This window comes from Oryctolagus cuniculus, chromosome 10 (assembly GCF_964237555.1).
Source record: "Oryctolagus cuniculus chromosome 10, mOryCun1.1, whole genome shotgun sequence".
NCBI lineage: Eukaryota > Metazoa > Chordata > Mammalia > Lagomorpha > Leporidae > Oryctolagus > Oryctolagus cuniculus.
The window spans coordinates 31,039,214-31,059,571 of NC_091441.1; the positions used below are offsets into that span (position 1 = coordinate 31,039,214).

Genomic DNA, 20,358 nt, shown 5'->3' on the forward strand with positions numbered 1-20,358 from the left:
GGGGCATCGCCCAGGGGATAAGAGTGGGGAAGGACAGGCCATCGAGATGGTGTGTTCCAAGCACCAACCAATTAGCACCTCCCAGAAAAAAAGCTGGACTACTTATTACCAGCCACACCCCACAAAGAACTCAGCATCTGCTTGCAAGATATGTATGCTTATTTCCCAGTTTCAATGAATCCAGTGGCAAATGAAGAAAAACTTCAGGAGGAAGCATCTTCGCTGTGAAGAATACATGATTCTTTGCAGAGAAGACAACTGGTGTGGCCCTGCAGGTTAGCCCAGCCTGTGGTAACCCGGCCACAGCCCAGTGCCTGTGGCCCCAAGGCTGGGAGGGCAGGGGAAGACACTGGGGTTAGTGAGTATGGCCTGTGCTTCTGTGTGGGCAATGCTGGGACAAAGAACTGACAGGGGATCAGTAACAAAATGAAGACATGGCCTCTGCCCTCAAGGGGTACCTGACCTTGATGGAGAGGTAGCAAGAGAGTGGCATGCTTGTGCACGCACACAGATACACACACACACATGCACGCACATACATACTCAGTGCACACATAGACGCACAAGCACGTGCTCCCTGATCAAGCAGCACAAAGAAGCCAGGCAACCCCCTTACTTGTGATTTTCCCAGAGAGAGCAGGACAGCAGGAAGGTGAGCGAGACCGGAAGTCTTCCTCCAGGAGGGCGCCCCTGGGTCACCTGTCCCCTCTACCTGGACAGGTCTGCATTCTCAGTGAGGCTTCAGGACTCAGAGCCCTCTTGAGAGAGGCCTGTGTCCCAGCTCTGCCTCTTGGTGGGCATGAGACTTTGGGCACGCTGTTTCGTCTCTCTGGGCCTCAGTGTCCACATGGGCAAGACAGGGAGACCAGTGGTTATTGTGAGGTCTCCTCTGTGCCCTGCAGGAAATCCAAAGCCCAGCACACACTGGGAGTCATGAAGCCCACACTCTGCTGTCATTGAGATGTCAATAACTGTTCCTTCCCAGTCCCAACAGCAGACAGGGGGTCCCTTCAGCACAGGGCTCAACGGAGGGGTCACAACAGCCACCTGGAAATCGAGCCTGGTCCCTTCTCCAGCTCCGCGGTGTCACCGACAGGCCCTGCAGACAGGGAGTGTGTATGGGTGTGTACGTGTGTGAGGGTGTGCACATGCAAAAGGATGAGCAGGGGTGGGATGAGTAAGCACTTGCTCTGTGTGTATGTGGCGTGTGTGCGTGTGCACCTGTGAGTGAAAGCCACCCTCGTGCTGTCTGCTCAGAACACTCCAGAGCAAGCTCTCCTTGGTGCCTCAACTATTGCCCAAGAGACGGTCCCCCACCCCCAAGCAGATCCCGGTCAGTTCTCCAGAGGCCCAATGCCTCAGCTTCTAGCTGCCCAGCTCCTTGTAATGGAATTCCCAAGTCAGTGAGCCCAGATCCCAGACTGTCCCTGGGACACAGGCACTCTGCACTGGTGCCCTGGGCCCGCCTCTGGGATGGACAGAAGGGCAGCTTGCTCGGGGGACCCCATTTGTCCCCTTTGCAGCTCTATATATTATGGCGCCAGAAAGGAACCCCCTCAGGAGTCCTCGACCAGCCCAGAGCCACTCACTAGAGGTCACTTCATTCATTCACTCATTCAGTGAATATGTATTAATCATCTGTTGCATACTGTACAATGATGGGAGGATGAGGATACCACGGGAAGCAAAAAATTCCTGGCCTCATTGAACTTACAATCTTATTTATTTGAAAAAGTTACAGGGTAGGGGATGGGCTTCTATCTACTTGTTCACTCCCCAGAGGGCTGCAACAGCCAGGGCTGAGCCAGGCTGAAGCCAGGAGCCAGGAGCTTCATCCAGGTCTCCCATGTGAGTGCAGGGGCCCAAGCGCTTGGGTTATCATTTGCTGCTCTCCTAGGCACACGATCAGGGAGCTGGATCGTAAGTGGAGCAGCTGGGACATGAACCGGCGCCCATATGGGATGCCGGCATCACAGCAATGACACCAGCCCCAGAGTTACATTCTAACTGGGCTAAACGGAGGCAAACAAATTAGCAAGCTTCCTAATACATCAGAGGGAAATGCAATGAAGAAAAACACACTAGGGAAGAGAGACTGGGGGTGGCTGCACCTTGTCATCGGGTGGAGAACTGACATTGCAGTCAGTCTGTCCCTAAAGGCGAGCAGCTAAGGCCATGTGGACACTGCAGGCCAAGGGGACAGCGAGGGGGCAGGTGAAATGCTGGCCAAACAGCACAGAGGTCGACGAGGCAGAAGCAGCACCGGGCAGGAGTCAGCAGGGATAAGGTCAGAGTGGCGAGAAGTCCCACGGGACCTCCTGCATGCTGGGAGGCTTGTGGCTGCACCCGGAGAAGACGGCGCACCGCTGGGGCCTGCGAGTCATCTGACACACGTTGTAACCAGGTCTCTGGGGCTACTACCTGGAGACCAGAATGCAGGGTGCAGCTGGGAAGCCTGCTGTGAGGCCGTTGCCGTAGTCTAAGCGGCTCGCACAGGGTGGCGACAGTGAAAGCGGCTCCAAGTTGTGAGGTTTTGAAGGCAGAACACTGGGTTTGCTGGCAAGTTGGATGTGAGACGTGGGACCGAGGGAGCAGTGGATTTAGGCAAAAGCGTGCACCTGGACGCATGGGGCTGGGAGAAACAGGGCTTCTGGTGTGCTGGCTGCTGTGTTTAGGGGAGGGCAGAGCAGCAGCTAGGGGGCGCTGTCTCTTAGACGGCTAACGTGAAGAGGAGAGGTGTGGAAGGGGATTCTTCCACTTCCACTTCCTCTGAACACCCAGGAGTGATGCCCAGGGCCCTGGACTATGACTCAGAGGCCTGGGCCCAAGGGGAGCAGGAAGAGGCATGGTTCTGGAGTCTGGGTTCAAATTTCAGCCTCACTTGCTAGCTGTGTGGCCTTGGGCAAGTCATGGAGCTCCTGAGGGGGAGGTGATCCCCACACCCCAGGGCTGTACAGAGGATAGAGGGGCCAGCTGGGGTAACCGGCTTAGCACGGCGTCTGGAGCCCCAAAATGCCTCAGAAGTGCTGACTGCCTAGCGGCCGGCGCTGTGGCGCAGCGGGTAAAGCCACTGCCTTCAGTGCTGGCATCGCATATGGGCACCGGGTCAAGTCCTGCTGCTCCTCTTCCAATCCAGCTCTCTGCTGTTTCCTGGGAAAGCAGTAGAAGATGGCCCAAGTGCTTGGGCCCCTGTACCCACTTGGGAGACCTGGAAGAAACTCCTGGCTCCTGGCTTCAGATTGGCACAGCTCCAGCCATTGCGGCCAATAGTGGAGTGAACCAGTGCATGGAAGACCTCTCTCTCTCTCTCTCTCTCTCTCTCTCTCTGCCTCTCCTTCTCTCTCTGTGTAACTCTGACTTTCAAGTACATAAATAAGTCTTTAAAAAAAAAGTGCTGACTGCCTTTAGGCTGGTTCCAGCCCTGACCTCCTGGGGAGTCGACTCAGAGTGTCCCTTCCCTTCTCGCCCTGTCCCGCTGTGACCCCAGCAAGAACGAGAATCTGAAGCGGAGCTTCTCTCCTTCTGGGGTCTTTGGGACCCTCCCCGGCACTGGAGGGTGGCTGTCTCGCTGTTGCCAAGATAGCTTCAGGCCCAGCAAGAATCAGGTGTAACCGGGTTGGCTCTGGGCTGTGTTATAAAGGCGGGCATCAACTCCCATATCCTCCTGGTTTCCTCTCCCCCAACTCCACACCTTGACCTTGTCTTCCAGGCTGCCCTCTGCCCTCCCAAAGCACTGGGCTGTTCTCGGAGGCTCCCGGCTGGTCACTGATGAGGCTGAACCTGTGGCTCCTCCCACCGCCCAAAGCACAAGCTTCAGATTTGCCCCACCTCATGGCAATGTCCTAATTACAGCCCCACGCACCTGCTGTGAGCCCGGCGAAGGGCCACCTCGGCTTACCAGCGGCTGCTGGGTTTTTTTGTTTGTTTTGTTTTGTTTTGTTTTGTTTTTGACAGGCAGAGTGGACAGTGAGAGAGACAGAGAGAAAGGTCTTCCTTTACCGTTGGTTCACCCTCCAATGGCCACTGCGGCTGGCGCACCGAGCTGATCTGAAGCCGGAAGCCAGGTGCTTCTGGTCTCCCATGTGGGTGCAGGGCCCAAGCACTTGGGCCATCCTCCACTGCATTCCTGGGCCACAGCAGAGAGCTGGACTGGAAGAGGGGCAACCAGGACAGAATCCGGTGCCCCGACTAGGACTAGTACCTGGTGTGCCGGCGCCGCAAGGCAGAGGATTAGCCTATTGAGCTGTGGAACCAGCGGCTACTGGGTTTTGATCAGTAACCAGGCTGCGGGCGTCAGTGAAGGCGGGCTTGCGCCCTTCCACTGGTCCTGCTTATTCATTCCCAGAGAGCAGAGTGCTTTGTCCTCCTGCCCAGACCTCCTGCAGAACTGCCCCTCCCTCATTGCACTCTCAGTCCACACCACTGGGCACTGTGGGAAATGACTGGCAGGCCTTGGGCTCTCACCCCCTCCTGTGGGTCGGTGCCTCCCTCCCCGACAAGAAATGTCCTTGCAGGAGTGGGGTCAAGCAGAGCAGGCCTGGGGGGGGTCCAGGGTGCAGAATGCGGATGAGCACGTCGTCTTCCAGGCATGCAGCCCCTCCCTCCCCAGTCCCCCCGCCCTGCCCCGCCCCAAGCTGTGCTGTGGTAGTGTGGGTGGGAGAATGGGCTGAGGGTCTAAGTGCTCCTCAGACCCTCACCCACTGCCCTGTTGTCAGCACCTTCGTTATCCTTTTGAGTTCCTGGTGCCTCTGATGCTTAGCATGCTTCCCCCATGTTGGCTCCCGGACCAAGATGGTGACTTCCGTTTCCTTCATCAGCCTTCGTCCTGCAGCACTGTGCTGGCATCTCTGGCTCCCAGGCCCCGCGGATTTCGTGCTTCTTATCCCCCTGTGGGCCTCTAAGTGACACTTCTGGAACAAATTAGTGTGATCTTCAAGTTTAAATAGAGCGGTCTCCAGCTTATATCATTCCGCTTTATGTATTAATTATCACAAGCTTAAACCTCAGAGCCACAGATTCAGAAACATAAATAAAAAACACACTTCACTTCCAACACATCTTCAATTTTTAAAAATTTCATTTCTTTTTTTATTTATTTGAAAGGAAGGGGAGCAGAAGGAGCGAGACATCTCCTGACTGCTGATTCACTCCCCCAGACGCCTGCAACAGCCCGGCATCAAAGTCAGGGGCATAGACCTCGATCCAGGTCTCCCCTGTGGGTGGCAGGGACCCAGCCACTTGACTCACTACCTGTTGCCTCCCAACGTGCACATTAACAGGAAGCTGGAATTGGGAGCTGGAGTCAGGACTTGAACCCAGGCCCTCTGATATGGGGTGTGGGAATCCCAAGAGGCATTTTAATCATTTCACCTAATGCCCACCCTAACGCATCTTCATATGAAAAAAAGATCTATGTATTTACTGGAAGGGTAGAGTCACACACACATACACACACACACACCACACACACATACACACACACATACATGCACGCACACACACAAAATCTTCCATCCACAGGTTCACTCCCCAAGTGACCACAATGGCCGGGGTGGGCCAGGCTGCTGCCAGGAGCCTGAAACTTCATCCGGGTCTCCCATGGGGGTGGCATTGGCCCAGGCCCTTTGGATATCTGTTGCTTTCTCAAGCACACTAGCAGGGAGCTGGAACCTGCTCTCTGATACGGGATGCTGGCATTACAAGCATCGGCTTAACCCACTGTGCTACGGCACTGGCCCTGAATCTTCGATTTTTAATGCATCAGGTAATACTGGATTATTCAAAGGAATTAGAATCTTTTATTTTTTTAAAAAAGATTTATTTGTTTATTTGAAAGGTAGAAATACAGAGAGAGAAGGAGAGAGAGAGAGAGAGAAAGAGAGAGATCTTCCATCTGCTGGTTCACTCCCCAAGTGGCCACAACAGCTAGAGCTGAGCCAGGCCAAAGCCAGGAGCCAGGAGCTTCTTCGAGGTCTCTTATATGGGTGCTGGGACCCAAGAACTTGGGCCATCTTCCACTGCCTTCCCAGGTGCATTAGCAGGGAGCTGGATCGGAAATGGAGTAGGCAGGACTCAAACCAGTGCCCATATGAGATGCCGGCACTGCAGGCAGAGGCTTAACCTTCTATGCCACAGTGCCGGCCGCTCAAATTAGAATCTTATAATAAGTGTTTTGGGTGCCAGAGCTGAGTCCTCACCCACAGGGAACCTCCTGAAGCCGGAAGGCTCCGCCTGTATTGATGGAGACAAAGAGAAGCCATGGCCCATTTTTGGAGTCTTTTGCTGTCTTCCTCACTAGAAGGAGTTAGCCCAGTCTTGCTGCTTTATGGGAGCAGAAACTGAGGACCAGAGACAGGTGCAAAGTGGGGTTTGCACATACTCTGTGTGCCCAGTGCAGCCCACATTGGGATGAGGACTCTGGACAGCCGTGGAGGTGGGGGTGGGGCATGATGGCAGAGAAGGGGATAGGGAGGGGGCCGGAGTCATGCAGCGTTCTCCATTCACAGGCTGAGGCTGCTCTATGGGCTGGGTACCACCTTCCCCTAGCGGGTGCGGAGGCCCTGGGTCCTCCTTGCATCACCCAGGCCTGCGGAGGCCTCAAGTGACAGAAAGGGAGAGCAGCTTCCAGGGTCCTGGGGCTGGGAGAGGCGGCCCTCTGCTGCATTCTGCTCTCACCTAGTTGCCAAGGAACGTGGATGCCCACAGGAGCCGGGTTGGGGGCAGGCTCCCAGTCTCATTCCCACTGCCCCTGGCCTGGCCTTTGCTTTTCAAAGCTCCCCACCCCACTTCTTCCATGTAGGGCAGAAAGCAAGGCTGGGGCTGAGGTCTGGTGGATGGTTCTCTGGGCACCACCCTGGGTAAGTCCTTCCCAAGGTAGTACCCCCAACACCCCTGGCTCCTGCACTCCTTAGATTGTGTGCCCAGAGCACCGGGCTGGCTTCACCTTAGTCCTGGTTCCATCAGAAAGATAATCTTCTCTGGTAACACCCACGGAGCTCTGACTGCAGCCTGAGACCTACCAGCCGGCCACGGTGACAGGGCGCAAGCCCCCAAACCCGTCTCACCCCAGCGCCTCTGCTGCCAACAGAGCCCTGCGGTCATCGCTGGTGCTGGTGAGGAGCAGGTGCTCCTGATGCCACCTCCGCTTTGGCCAAGCCCCTCGCCGGGGCTTAGGAAACAAAGAGGAAGTGGGTCTCCCCCCCACACACACCTCCTTCCATTTCCTGCACTCCTTGCAAGAGCCACTCCTTCCTCCCCAAAGCCCCCTGGGCTTTGTTCCCGATTCTTCCTTATAAGGTGCCTGGGTGAGTGACAAGCTCCATCTTTCTCACCTGATTTAGAGAAGGGTCTGTGTTAAAGACTATTTGGGGAGAACCATAATTGCATTGCTTTGGAGTAACTGCTAACAAAGTATTTACAAATAAACGTCCCTGGGGGTATACTTTGGCAATTAGCATGGCTATTTGCATGCAAACTGTTGCTCCAATGTCTAAAAAACACTTTTGCTCTTAAGTAGATTAAACAAAAGCTCTCCAATCTTATTTTCTCAGTTCTTTGGCTGAACAATTCTTTTCAGGCAAGATTTTGATAGAAGCCAACTCAGCGCAGCCCAGAGACACGCCTTCTGAATTCTGCTTATGTGGGGTGCAAGTGGATGAGGCCAGACATTCCTCTGGGCACCCCACTTCCTGAAGAGCCTTGGTGTGTCTCTCCTGCAGGGCACCCCCAGTGCTCCTGGCTCCTATGCAGATCATGGCACCAGGCAATGGTCACTCATGGATACCAAGACCCTTAGCAAGGGCAAGTGGGGGAGTTTCAGGAAAAAGACGGAGGAGTTGCAGCCTTTGGACAAAGGGAGGAAAGAGACCTACAAGAGAGGGGAGGGGGCCTAGAAAATGAGTGGCTCCCTAAGGCAGGAGACAGCATTTAGCCCAGCACTTAGAATGGGATGCTTAGGTGGGGGCCCCTGGATGGTGGGGAGGGGCTGATGCTTATGAACTGGAGAGAAGACAATCCTGAACTCCAGCCTCATGGCCTCACTGTGGGTCTTCAGCCCTACACAGAGAAGACAAGGATGATTCCAGAAGTCTTGGCTCTGGGGCCTCTGCCACCAGCTCTCTGGCTGGACAGGTGACTGCTGGTGGCTGACCAGGAGGTGACCAGAGAAATCCAAACCTTGATGAGGTCTGGGAAACCCTGCAGGAAAAGGAGAGGGTGGGAGAATAACAGAATAACAGGATCAGGAGAAAGATGACAGAGGATGTGGATTTTTTTTTTTAACAAAGACGTCACCCCAGTTGCTATATTTTAAGTGCTTATGCAACTGAGCTCGGAAATCCTCATTAAGGTTTATGAGGCAGTTACTGGTATTATTCCCATCTTACACACGAAGAAACTGATGCACAGAGAGGCTAAGTTATTTGTCCAGAGTCACACAGCTAACAAGAGGCACAGGCAGCTCACAGGAGGGGCAGAGCTTCCGGTCAAGTGAAATGTGAGATGGAAGCTCCCTGTGAGTTTAGAGCAGATGGCAGAATGGCCGCTCTGGCTGGCTGGGGCTGACTTCTGTCCTCGTTAATGTGGGGGATGTATTGGTCCGTCTACTGTCACGCTAACAAAACACCCGAGGCAGGCTGCTTTACCAAGAAAAGGTTTGATCTGGGAGGTACAAGGTCTAGCCTGATCTACTGACGGCCTTCCTGCTGCCGAGTCTCCAGCAAGCCAGAGCAACAAGGGACAGGGCGGGGGGACCGGCCCTGTAGCACAGTGGGTTAAGCCACCTCCTGCAACACCCCCACCCCGCATCAGAGTGCCGATCGAATCCTGGCTGCTCCGCTTCTGACCCAGCTCCCTGCTAACGCACCTAGGAAAACAGCAAAAGTAGCCTAAGTACACAGGCCCCTGCCACCTGTGTGGGAGACCCATATTGAGTTCCCGGTAATGTAGGTAGGCAGATAGGATCAAACTGATTAGATTTGTGAGCTGGCCCCCTGCCTCAAAAGGGGACGCAAGGGTCCAGCTGTTATCATCCTCCATCCTGAGTTACTTCGAAATGGCTTTGTTGTTTTTCTTTTTTTGTACATGTTGGCTGCAGTACTGGTGGTAGAATATACTATAACGTGGGTCATCTCTACTTCTGTATTTATTTATTTATTGCTAGACCTCAGCCACCGTCTTCTCCCCCGCCCCCTCTCTGCCTGTAGGACGTACTGTGTGTAGTCATGCACTTTGTATTAATATATTAGACATCTACAGATCTGTTTTGTACTTTTTATACTGTTGGATACTTATAATCAAAACTTTTACTAGGGTATTGAATAAATTTAGTCTTATTAGAAAAAAAAAAAAAAAGATTTGTGAGCTGGAAGATCATGCCTTCACTGTGCTGCCTTGTGTGACCTCATGCCCCTACCTGACCCCACCTGTATGCCCACCTGCCCATCAGGCTACATAGCCACACCCCTTTAGAAGTGGATAAAAGGCCTGAAACTCAGAAGGCCCAGCCCTTTTCCCATTTTTCGCCATTATGGACCTTTGTTGCCCTTGTTGTCCCGGGCCTTTGGGGCACGTGGTCTTCACACCGCCTGCGCCCTCTGCCTTCGCTTCACTGTCTGTGATAAGCTGCTGGCAGTAGCTGCTCATAGCCAAACACTTGCTGCACGTGGCTCTCGGCCTGCTCTCTGCTCGGTATGGATCTAGCTTGCCCTTTCTTAGATATAACCCTCACTCTCCGATGCATATCTCTCACTGAATATAAAGCTTAAAAAGTTACCATGTCGTCTGGTCTACTTGAGCAAATTTTCAGAATTCTTCTCTGAATTTATGGCAAGAACCCTCAAGGCTTATTAATTTCAGGAATATTAATGAGCAAATCAGTATCACAGGCTCCTGGCTTCAGCCTGGCCCAGCTCTGGTCATTGAAGCCATCTGGGGAGTGAACCAGAGGGTGGAAGAGCAGTCTCTCTCTCTGTCTCTCTCCCCCTAACTCTGCCTTTCAAATAAATAAATCTTTCAAACAAAAGAGAGAGACAGCAAGTGCCTGTGTCAGTGTGTTTCTCTCCTTGTGCTTAGAAAGCTCCCAGGATTGAATCCAGTCCTAGCCACTCCCCAAAGGCCCCGCCTCTTAACTCTGCTGTCCCACTAAGTTCCCAAAAGTCGCCCAGGGCTTTCCTCCATTATTAAGTGTAAACTCAGTAAAGGGACAACAGCTGTGCCCAAGTCCATGGCAAGCTGAAGGAAGGACACACTTTGTCTGTGCTCACACGGCAAGCTGGTGTGGACCAAGGACCAGGGAGTCGTTCCTGGGTGAAAAGGAGCTAGAAACATGCTCAAGGCGGCAGACTGAATTTCAGTTCATCTTCTTGGGACAGGGCTAGGGATTTAGATGTTCGATGACCTAAAATAAACGAGTTAATAAGAATGTATCAACCATGGCTCATCAACTGCGACCAACGCCCCACAGGAAGGCAAGGTGCTAACAACAGGGGAAGTTCTCCTTCCGATGTTCTTGGATTTAGAGGTTTAACTTACAACCTTTTGACCTTTCAATGGTGCAAAGGCGATTTGTGTTGTGTAGAAACCCTGCTTTGGAGTAGATCTGGTTTTTTCCCAGGCTGCCAGCACGCTGTAGGCTCCTCTCTCGTGCTCCTAGGGGGCGACAGTGAGCCCAGCCCGCAGTCAGCCCCGCCGTCCCGAGGGGAAGCCGCCAGCTGTGGTGGTGCTGAGCGAGGGTGCCTGGCAGGTGACGGGTGTTAAACGCACCTTTGACTTCAACAATATTTTCTGCTCACCAAGGTTTCAACACAACACAGCCCCATCCTAAGTCAAGGAGCAGCCGTGCTTAACCATCATTTTTCTGCAAACCTAAAACTGCTCTAAACAAGTTAAGTCTATTACTTTTTTGAAGTCCATCTGTGTGGGTTCTGTTGCGTTTATCGAAAGAAAGAAAGCCATTTTTTTCAGTTCACTGAGCCCATCAGCCCCTGGACAATACGGAGTAGGTAAGCGTAGGCTCCTAGAAGGAAACAGAAATCCACAGCCATCACTGAAAATCAAGTTCACTCTCTTCTACAGAGGAACCAAGGAGCCTCCCAGACTGAATACACAGGACTTTCCAGTTGGAAGTTGACCAAAAACTGGAATCGCTCCTGCTATGGTTTGGATGTGTTTTGAGTGTGTTCAAGGCCTCACAGGATGGGAGCTTGGTCACCACGGAGACAGAGTGGCCTCCTGCTGGGAGCCCCTCCCCGACCCCGTCAATTGGGAGCATTGTACCCCAGTCTCTCTTGGGCTTCCTGTCCTGCAGCGTGATTTTTGCTCCCCAAAACTCCTATCATGAGGCTCTCATTAGAGGCCAGATTGATGGGGCTGGCTCATCTTGGGCTTTCAGCCTCCAGCACTGTAAGGTCTTAAGGAAACCTCTCTTCTGTATAAAACGCCCGGCCTCTGGTATTTTGTGATAGTAACAGAAAGCAGACTGAGGTGTTAGGCTTGAAGATCCAGAAGTGAAGTTTAGGAAACAGATCAGTTAGGTGGTTGATCTTTAGCCACAGAATGGACTCTTAGTAAGAAAGGAGAAATAGAAAAGCAACAGGGGCTGGCGCTGTGGCATAGCTGGTAAAGCCACTGCCTGCAGTGCTAGCATCCCATATGGCGCCGGTTTGAGACCTGGCTGTTCCACTTCCAATCCAGCTCTCTGCTATGGACTGGCAAAGCAGTAGAAGATGGCCCAAGTCCTTGGCCCCTGTACCCACGTGGGAGACCTGGAAGAAGCTCCTAGCTTCAGATCGGCGCAGCTTCAGCTGTTGCGGCCAACTGGGGAGTGAACCAGTGGATGGAAGACCTCTCTCTCTCTCTCTCTCTCTCTCTCTGCCTCTCTGTGTGTAACTGACTTCCAAATAAATAAATAAATTTAGAAAAAGTGACAAGAAGGAGAAGGAGGAGAAGGAGCAGAGAAGGCAGAGGAGAAGGAGGAAGGAAAGTGGCAAAAAAGGGATCAGATGGGGCCAGGACTCTGGGTCTGCGTAGAAACAAACACCCTGTGCACGTGAGGTGTAGTTAGCAATGCAGTTCATTTTTATTAGTTATAAATAAAGTACAAAAAATCCACCAAAAGTGAATCTAAGCATTTACACAATTCCTAATGTCTCCGCCTTTTCATTGATGCACTATTGCTTTAATATTCATAATAAATATTCTTCTAGCTTTCTGCTATAAAATAGTCTATGTAGCAAAATGTTGCACAGCACAACAGAACAGAACAGCAGGAGGATTACAAAAAAGGACAATCAACACCGAGGATAATCCTTTCACTTGCCAGGGGCAACCCAATGACCCCTCAGCGGCCTGGTGCAGCTGACTCCATAGCTGAGAAATGAGCCATACCCCAGGCCTGCCGTGGGGCTGGGATATAGGGGCAGGGGGCGGGGAGGCGGGGGAGGAAGGCTTGGGGACAGGAGGGGCACGGGCCAGCGAGGGCACAGGGCCCCTTCCCACTCAGAGCAGCGTAAGGCATGCCCATCCAGGAGCCTTGCCATTGGGCAGTGGGACGGGCTGTCTGCAGGGAAAGCAAGGCTCCAGTGTGGAGGCAGCAGGGGCAGCTGGGTAGGCAGTAGGCAGGAAGCCCACGGCAGGGCCGCGATGGCCAGGCTGGAGCAGACCACTGGCCCCGCCAGCCATGCGAGCCCAATGGAGCAGCATGGGGAGCCTAGGTCTCCTCTTCCTCACATCAGCACCATTCCCAAAGAGCCTCCCATGGGGTGGATTTCCCCAGCAGGCAAAGGCAGGGATGTCGAAAAGCAAAAAAAAAAAAAAAAAAAAAAAAAAAGGGAGAGGATGGAGTTCTGAGCTCGAAAGTTGAAAGGAAGGGAAGAAGGAAGGAGAGGGCGGGGAGGCAGCTGCAGGGTCACCGCCCAGTCCACGGCTCCTCCCTCTCCTCCTGGCTCAAAGGCACTGGGGCTCATTACTGTGCCAGACTTTGATGCCCCCGTTCGCAGGCTTCTGCATCCCTGCATCGCAGGGGCAGTGAGTCCGGAACCCTCTGTCCTCCACAGAGCAGAGGCAGCGGGGAAGGCGATGGTGGGCAGGAGAGACCAAGGCTCCTACCGCCGTGTCCTGGATGTCGTCGGCAGACCCAACAACAAAGGTTCTAGGAGATGCAGGGGGCAGGGGCCAATCCCAGACACCACAGCTGGGGCTTCTACCTACCCCATCCCCACGGACTTCAGCTCAGTTGTCTGGGGACCACCCCAAGCTTGTGAAAGGCCGAATCTCATATCCAGGGCCTCCCTGTCACCTGCAGGAATCTGCATTTAAAGGGACAAAAATCCTTCCTCGTGTCTGCGCTAAGCGCATCCGCTGGATATATTCTCAGCCTGCTTTCTCTGGTCCCTTCTTCCTCTGGCGCTTCCTTCCCACTTCTCTCATTCTTTCTCCCTCTCTTCTCTCTGAGATTGGCTCAGCACAGCCCACCTTCCTCCTCCCCGCCTGGAAAACTGGGGCCCAAGAAGGCCAAGCGCCTGGTTCAAGGTCACAGGGAAGTCAGCAATAGAACCGACTTAGCTTCCCCAGTCCAGAGCTCATGCTAATAACTCAGGCTCTCTGCTTTCCAGGTCCTCCTGCTGGGTTCTCGTTCCAGAACCAGAGAAGGGCGGAAGCTGGGTGCAAGTAATGACCGCTAGTGCATCCCGGGGAGAGAGGCTGGGTGGGCAGAGGTGGTGGAAGGGCGAGGGGAGGGGGGAGCAGGTTCACAAGGGGGAGGAGTGCCAAGGGTAGCAAGTGAAAGGATTACCCCAGTCTGCTGACGAGTGCAAATCATATTCATATATGTGCTAAATACAGTCACTATATTGGAGTTTTTTACTAGGTCACAGCGTACAGAATCAAAGGTTTGCATTTCGTATGGAATGTATCCAAAGAGGCCAGCACCACAGTAGGACAGCTTGCAATCACACACCCTGATAGTTCGGACGAAATAAAGTTCGTGGAATTTTATTTAAATTTTTTTGTATTCATAGTTGTTTGTCATCGTACCATTGCATGCAAAGCATTCCACTCCCAGAAACAACGCCAAAATGAGGTAATAGGAGTAATAAAAAAAATTAGTATCCTTTCTAAATAAATAAATTATAATTAAAAATGCAAAACAACTATAAAAATAATTAAATAAGAACCCACGATATCTACAAGTTAGTCATAAATTATGATTGTTAAATATAAGGCATTTAAACTCACAAAACCCTGTAAACTAGCAACGTGCCATGTTTTTTGTTTTTTGTGTTTTTTTTTTCATTTTTGTTTTTCTATCAGCTGAAATCGCTCTAGCATTTGCTCTACGCGCGCAGGAGATGAAACACGAGGGGACCTGACAGACGTTGCTACAGCCCCACGCGGGGAGTGTTTGTCCCGCCAGCAGGCGGGGGCTTGGGGGATTTTTTTCAGGAAAAAAAAAAAAAGTCTGGTGCTTTTTTTTTCACCATTGAAAAAACTGTGCTTGTTCATTAGGCGTAGAGTTAAGAATACTTGCACGGAGGCCGGGAACATTTGCAGAAGAGGAGCTGGAGTTATGCCACCCTGGGCAGGGGTGACAGGGCGCCACTGGGGGTCCTGGCCAGGAGGGGGAGCCCGCGGCCCCGCCCACGCTCTGTCTGCCTCCAGCCAGGCTCACCGCGTTGGGTTGATTGATTGGCGTCCACGGTGGACCCGCTGCAGCCATGGCTGCTGTTAGGAGGCCCAACTTGAACCCTGGGGCCGCTCTCACCCCAGAAGGCACTCATGCGTCCCAGTCAAGAAGGGGTCTGAGTCCCTTGAGTTGAGCAGAAGGAGGAGTATGGGTGGTGTCCCCTCCTGCAGTGGTGGATGTGAGATGCTGAGGCCGGATCCTGCCTCTTCTCCACGCCCTGGAGCTCCCAGACCAATGGGGGTGGGGGGTGCGCCTTGAGGGAGCAGAGCCCGAGCTTGCTCCTCTCTTCCCACCCAAAGGGCTGCATGGCCGAGGGAAGGGGCAGGGGAGACTCTGAGCCCACATCCCCTCCAGTCCCTGCCTGCAGGGTACAAGGGCCCCAGAGAGTAGGGCATGGGAGAGGGCCTCAGGATCTGCTTATCCCCCGCCCAGTCCCTAATGTTAGCCTGGGTGCCCAGGGAGCCTGCAGAAAATTGGGAGGGAGGAGGGGACCCGGTCCTACTTTCTCACTCACATGGTGCCCTTGGCCTCTGGCACAGGTGTCTGTGCCCAAGAAAGTCCTTTTGCACAGCCTCGTTGGCACACAGCTCTACTGACTTGAAAGAAGATGCGTGGGTGTCAGGAGAACCCAGAGTGTGGGTGTTGGAAGGAAGTTTAGCAAGCAGCCAGTCCAACCTCCTTGTGTCACGGCTGAGGAAACAAGCCCAGAGAGACAAGGGGAGCGGTGGGGTCCTAGCCTTGCCCTCGCTGTCAGTAAAGAGCCAAGGCTAGAACCTAGGACACCAGCTCTGGTTCCATCCCCGTCTCCTTCCTGCCTTCCTCTGCTGGGCAGTGTTTCAGACCAGCCTCGGAAGCAAGCAGGCTGGGCTAAGGTGGTGTGACCTCCCCACACCATCCCAGCTTCCTTGAGGCCAGCGTCATCTTCTGAGGTCCTGGTCTTGACCCAGCCACTGGGGAGGATGGAGGAGAATTCCCAACTTCCTGTGTCTGTTAGCAACTAGCTTCCCCCGAAACCCTGGCTCAGCTGCCCTCTGCTCTCTGCCTGCAGCCCTGGGGACAGCGTTCACACGCTACCGTCACTGAATCGGACAAGGTAATGCTTGCTGGTCCCAGCCCTGACTCTGAGATTGTTCACGTTTTTGCACCCCTGGATGCGGCAGGTCTCCCCAGCTAGACTGCAAATGCCTGGAGGCAGGGACATTGTCTTCCTCGAGCTGTCTTTCCCAGCACCTGCCCCGGCAGGCACTCAATAAAGATTTTATGAAACACCAGGATACTGGTGCTGGAGAGACGTCCCTCTGAATGCTGTTCAGCGTAGCCTCCTGTCGAGAGCCCACCACCTGTGCCTGCAGATGTGTGCTGCGCCAGCCGTGTGACAAGGCTCTGCCTCAACCCTAAATGAGCTCCCTGTCATTTGGTACCCTTGGATCCTGGTAGCAGTGATACAACTGAAACTTCCTTTAGCACAAGAATGTCTTCCTATACGTGCTAAGTATCCCCAGTCTTACCGATAGAAGGGCTTTGAGACTGGGCTAGGGGTTGAGGGCAGCGGAAGACCTTGAAGGCAGTGCAAGCCAGGGGAGAGGAGGAAGCGGGTGATGGGCACAGGAAGATCCCAGAATTCCCTCTGGCCTGGTGTTCTCCACGTGTGGATGAAGAAAGTGGTGTTTGAGTGGGAATCTGGTGGGTTTTCCCTCCCCAGTCTTCCATCATCCCATCTCTCTGCTCTCTTTGGGGTTCAGAAAAATCGTTGGGGAGGTGGCGGTGCTGAGACACACTGTATATTGTCCCTGGGAACTTCGCCCGTTCCTATACTCTGGGGGGTTCCCAGGACTAAGCACAGGTGTGCTGGGCAGAGAGCAGGAATCCTCACAAGGCCTAGGTGAGGTAGCGGGAGCAGAAAAGGGGGGTGCACTGGTGTTTCTCCCCACTCGAAGGAGAAGGAAGCTGAGGCACAGAGGAAGAAAGGAACTGGCCCAAGGTTATTGAAGAATCGGAGAAGGAACAAGAGGCCAGGGACACGGGGCTCCCCGACTCAGCCAGCATGGTCATCTCCGAGGGACGGGATCAGGACATCTCGGGGGTAGCTCCGGTTCCCCCTCAAGGTCCATGGTGCTTGACCTCGGCCCTGAGCGCTAGCCAAGTGCACTTCGGCCAAGACCAATTGTCCATCACCTATGCCATCTCGCTGTGTCTCTGGCTAGTTTTTTGCATAGGGAGGCAGTGGCTACATTGCCTCTTTGTGACAGGGCAAGAGCCCGGCTAAAGGAAGGAGTCGGCGTGAGCATGGGCTCTGGCTGCAGAAGCGGAGGTGCTGCTACAGCTGGGAGCTGTGCCCTCCCAGGTTCCGTGCAGAACAAGGGGACAGCGGGCCCAGGAAGATGAGCCCTGGGACAGGCAGCCCCCGCAGTCACCGTGAGCCCCTCGCCTGCTCCGGCTCTACCTCCTCCCCTCGCTGAACCCCTCTGAGGCTCCCTAAGCCCCCGCCCGCTCCTCTTCCAGGCAGTCCACCCCATTCCCTTCCGTGCACTGTAAACATGAGAAAAAACACAAGCCAAGGAAAAAAAAAACAAAAATAACAACAAAATGAGACCCTCCCCTCTCCCCCTACCTCCCAACCTGGGTGAAAAAAAAAAATCCCTTTTCACGGTAAACAGGATTTGGCTTTTTTTTTTTTCACCTTGGATTGCTTTTTCCTCTCCTCTCATAAAGACAGGAAGATTGGGGCTGTCGTTGGTTGGTTCAGTCAGGCACCAAAACAAGAAACTCCATGAGAAATATTTGGTGCGGATTCGGAATAGCGACATTGTCCACCACAAGATGACGAGAGCACCACACACGACATTTCTTAAGCTAACATGCTCCGGCTGTCACCCACAGAAATAGCTAGAGACCCCTACGTGATTTCTACGTGGTCCAGAGGTATATACACAGTCCCACGGAGGAGGGGATCGAGGGGCCGCTCTGTCAGCTAGGACCTCCGGGCTCACAGCTAGGTTCCCAGCAGCCTGGGTGCCCCCTTCCCACCCCGGCTCTGGGCACGGCCAGCTCCCTCCCTCCCGCGCAGCTAGGAGGATGGAGGCCGGTGCCCTTCTGGATGGCGGGGGGAGGGGAGGGGGGAGGAAGGGGAGTCCTCCCCACCCCCTGCTTTCCCTCAAACACGGATACCACCAACTCCTCGGTCCACAAAATGTGCTTGCAGGTTTTTCCTCTACGTCAAATGGCTCAGAAGGCAAAGTTTGGCTGCAAGGGCTATGGCCGTGGGGGGGCCTGGTGAAGGAAACGGGGTGTCCACTGGCTAATTCCTCCCTCAGCTGTCGGCTCCCAGTTGTGTCTCAATGTCCACTCGGCAGATGGGGCATTTCTTGCTCATGGCGAGCCACTGGTCCACACACAGCTGATGGAAGAGATGCATGCAGGGCAGACGTCTGGAAGAGAGAGCCCGAGTCAGGCGCCAGCGGTGCAGCAGGGCTGCGCCAGGAGTCGGGGACCCCGAGGGGACCGGGAGACACGCAACCCAGGACCACCTGCCAAAGAGAGACCCGGAAGGCCTGCTCTGGAGGGAGGAATGGTGACAAGTCACAGAGCCTCAGGATCCTCCTCCTCCACGAAGCTCTTTCGGATCAGCCTGGAACAAAGCCACGGCTTTGTCTTAGACCCATCCGAGCCAAACACCATCCTGCCCTCCTACACTCGGCCTCAAGCCCACACAGCGAGCACTGGCACCAGGCGGCTTCTCAGAGCAGCAATCACAGACCCATGCAAACCTGCACCCCTAGCCCCGGGCACCCAGCACAGTGGTCGGTCTCCAGTACCCCCGGGAGAAGGGAGAGAGTCGGTCAAAAGGGCTTCTCCTACCGCACATCTTCTCCATCCTCCAGCATAGACAGACAAATTGTGCATTTCTCATCGGTGTCCGACTCCTCCCCCTCGTCCTTCTTGCCCTTGCCGTCCTGGGGTCTTCGCTACGGGAGGCAGGGAGAGGAGGCTCGGTTAGCCGGAGCACACCCACCTGGTGGCCGGGGCTCTTGTCTTTCCCTGGAAGGCGTTCTCTTTCTAAGTTCTCCTTCCCAACCCCTGCCCCTTGCCGCTCCAGTAGGAGACCCCAAGACAGAGTTGGAGCCACGGGAGGAAGAGGCCACGTGGACTTTATCTTTGTGCACCAGGCACTTTCCAGGGGCGCAGAGTTTGGGAAAGAACTGAGCTCCTAACTGATCCTTTGCAAAGCTGGGCCTCGTGCATGGACAGCTCCCTGTCCCCCTTGTGCTGTCCGCTGCACCTGGCACACTTCCCAGGCTGGGAGACTCCTGCCTCACGGCTTCTCCCTCCACTCTCGGGTCCAGCAGGCTTCATTCAATCATTCACTCACTCAACTAACGCCCACTCATTTAGCCACTAAGCACTCAATGAAGGCAAACTTGGTCTCCACGCCTGTCCCTTGCACCATACTGCTAGGAATTATTATATATGACTGGATGCCTCTGCGTTTCCGGAAAGTTCCTTCAAGGTAAGCCCCAGCTCCAACATGAGGTTCGATACCATGCAGGCACTCTGTGTGTACTTGTTGATTTTAATATTCCTATTTCTAATTCTAGGATAATTGTCTGAGAATAGTTCATGCCTCTGTAGAAAGTTTCAAGTTCTCGAATGGTGTGGGTAATGGCTTCCCTTCTTGACACACCGCCCCACACTTGGCCAAGTGGCAGGCACCTCACTGCTGCTTAGTACATATCCTGGAGAAGGAATCTAAGCAGTATGTGAGATCAGCCCATCAGAAGTTCGCATCTCCATACTGTGCAGTCAAATAGTCTGACGATAAGCATGGGAATCGAACTGCCTGTGCTAGCCCCTCTCCGGGCAAGTGGACTTAAAGGCCAGTTTGCAAAGAAAGAAATGCAAAGAGCCACAAAAGGAGTTCCACCCAGAGATGCCCTTGGTGCCAGGCTCAGACGCCAAGTCTGCCTACTCTGGTCCTAGCTTGGAGTCCCTGGGCCTGATGTAATTTGGGGAGTACAACAACCTTGCTGGAAAGGACAAGACCAATGCTTCCTTCTGCTCTCAGCCTCGCCGAGCCCTATGCACTGCACTGCAAACCACGCCACACTTCTGCAGTAAGTTTCCCTTGTCCAGAATTCAGGAAGTCAGAATCACTTCTATAGCCCCACGTCATTTTAGGGATTTCAACTATGATGATGATTTGCCTGCTAAAGAGTTCAGCTATGCTTATTGGAGGACTGGTCTTCTCCTAGTTGGCCATGCTAAAGAAAAAAAAAAAAAAAGAGGAAGTCTAATGCAAGACACCATCAAGACTCAGCCACTTGCCTGCTTCCTCTTGATTTTCCTCATCAGTATTCCTGATTGCCTCTTACTTAGTAGTTTCAGCTTAACACTTCCTGGTTTGCCTATGTGCAATTGTTATTTCTTTAAACTGTTTTCCCTTTCCAAGCCTTATCCTAGCTTCTATTTTGTATTTTTAATCTTTTAGATCTTCTGGCTTTTCCTCTCTTTTCAATATTTATGCAACTTTTTTTAACTTTAAATTCTTTTAGCATGTTATTTAATATATTATTCTTCTTGCCATTACTTTCTCACTTTGTTAATTTTCCTTTTTAACTTTGATGTGGGGCCAGCGCTGTGGCGTAGTGGGTAAAGCTGCCGCCTGCAGTGCCGGTATCCCA

The 20,358-nt window shown here is 53.4% G+C and overlaps 1 protein-coding gene across 1 annotated transcript in view; it reads right to left on the reverse strand.

The window, feature by feature from the left end:
* Positions 1-12,052: 12,052 nt before the first annotated feature.
* Positions 12,053-20,358, reverse strand: part of ARK2C (arkadia (RNF111) C-terminal like ring finger ubiquitin ligase 2C) — a 109,879-nt gene continuing 101,573 nt past the window's right edge. Inside the window, exons 7-8 of the mRNA XM_002713515.5 lie at positions 18,539-18,645; positions 12,053-18,108 (exon numbers count right to left, since the gene is read on the reverse strand). Of these exons, the coding sequence (XP_002713561.1) occupies positions 17,991-18,108; positions 18,539-18,645 (225 nt within the window). The 3' untranslated portion in view covers positions 12,053-17,990. The remainder of the gene's footprint in view (positions 18,109-18,538; positions 18,646-20,358) is intronic.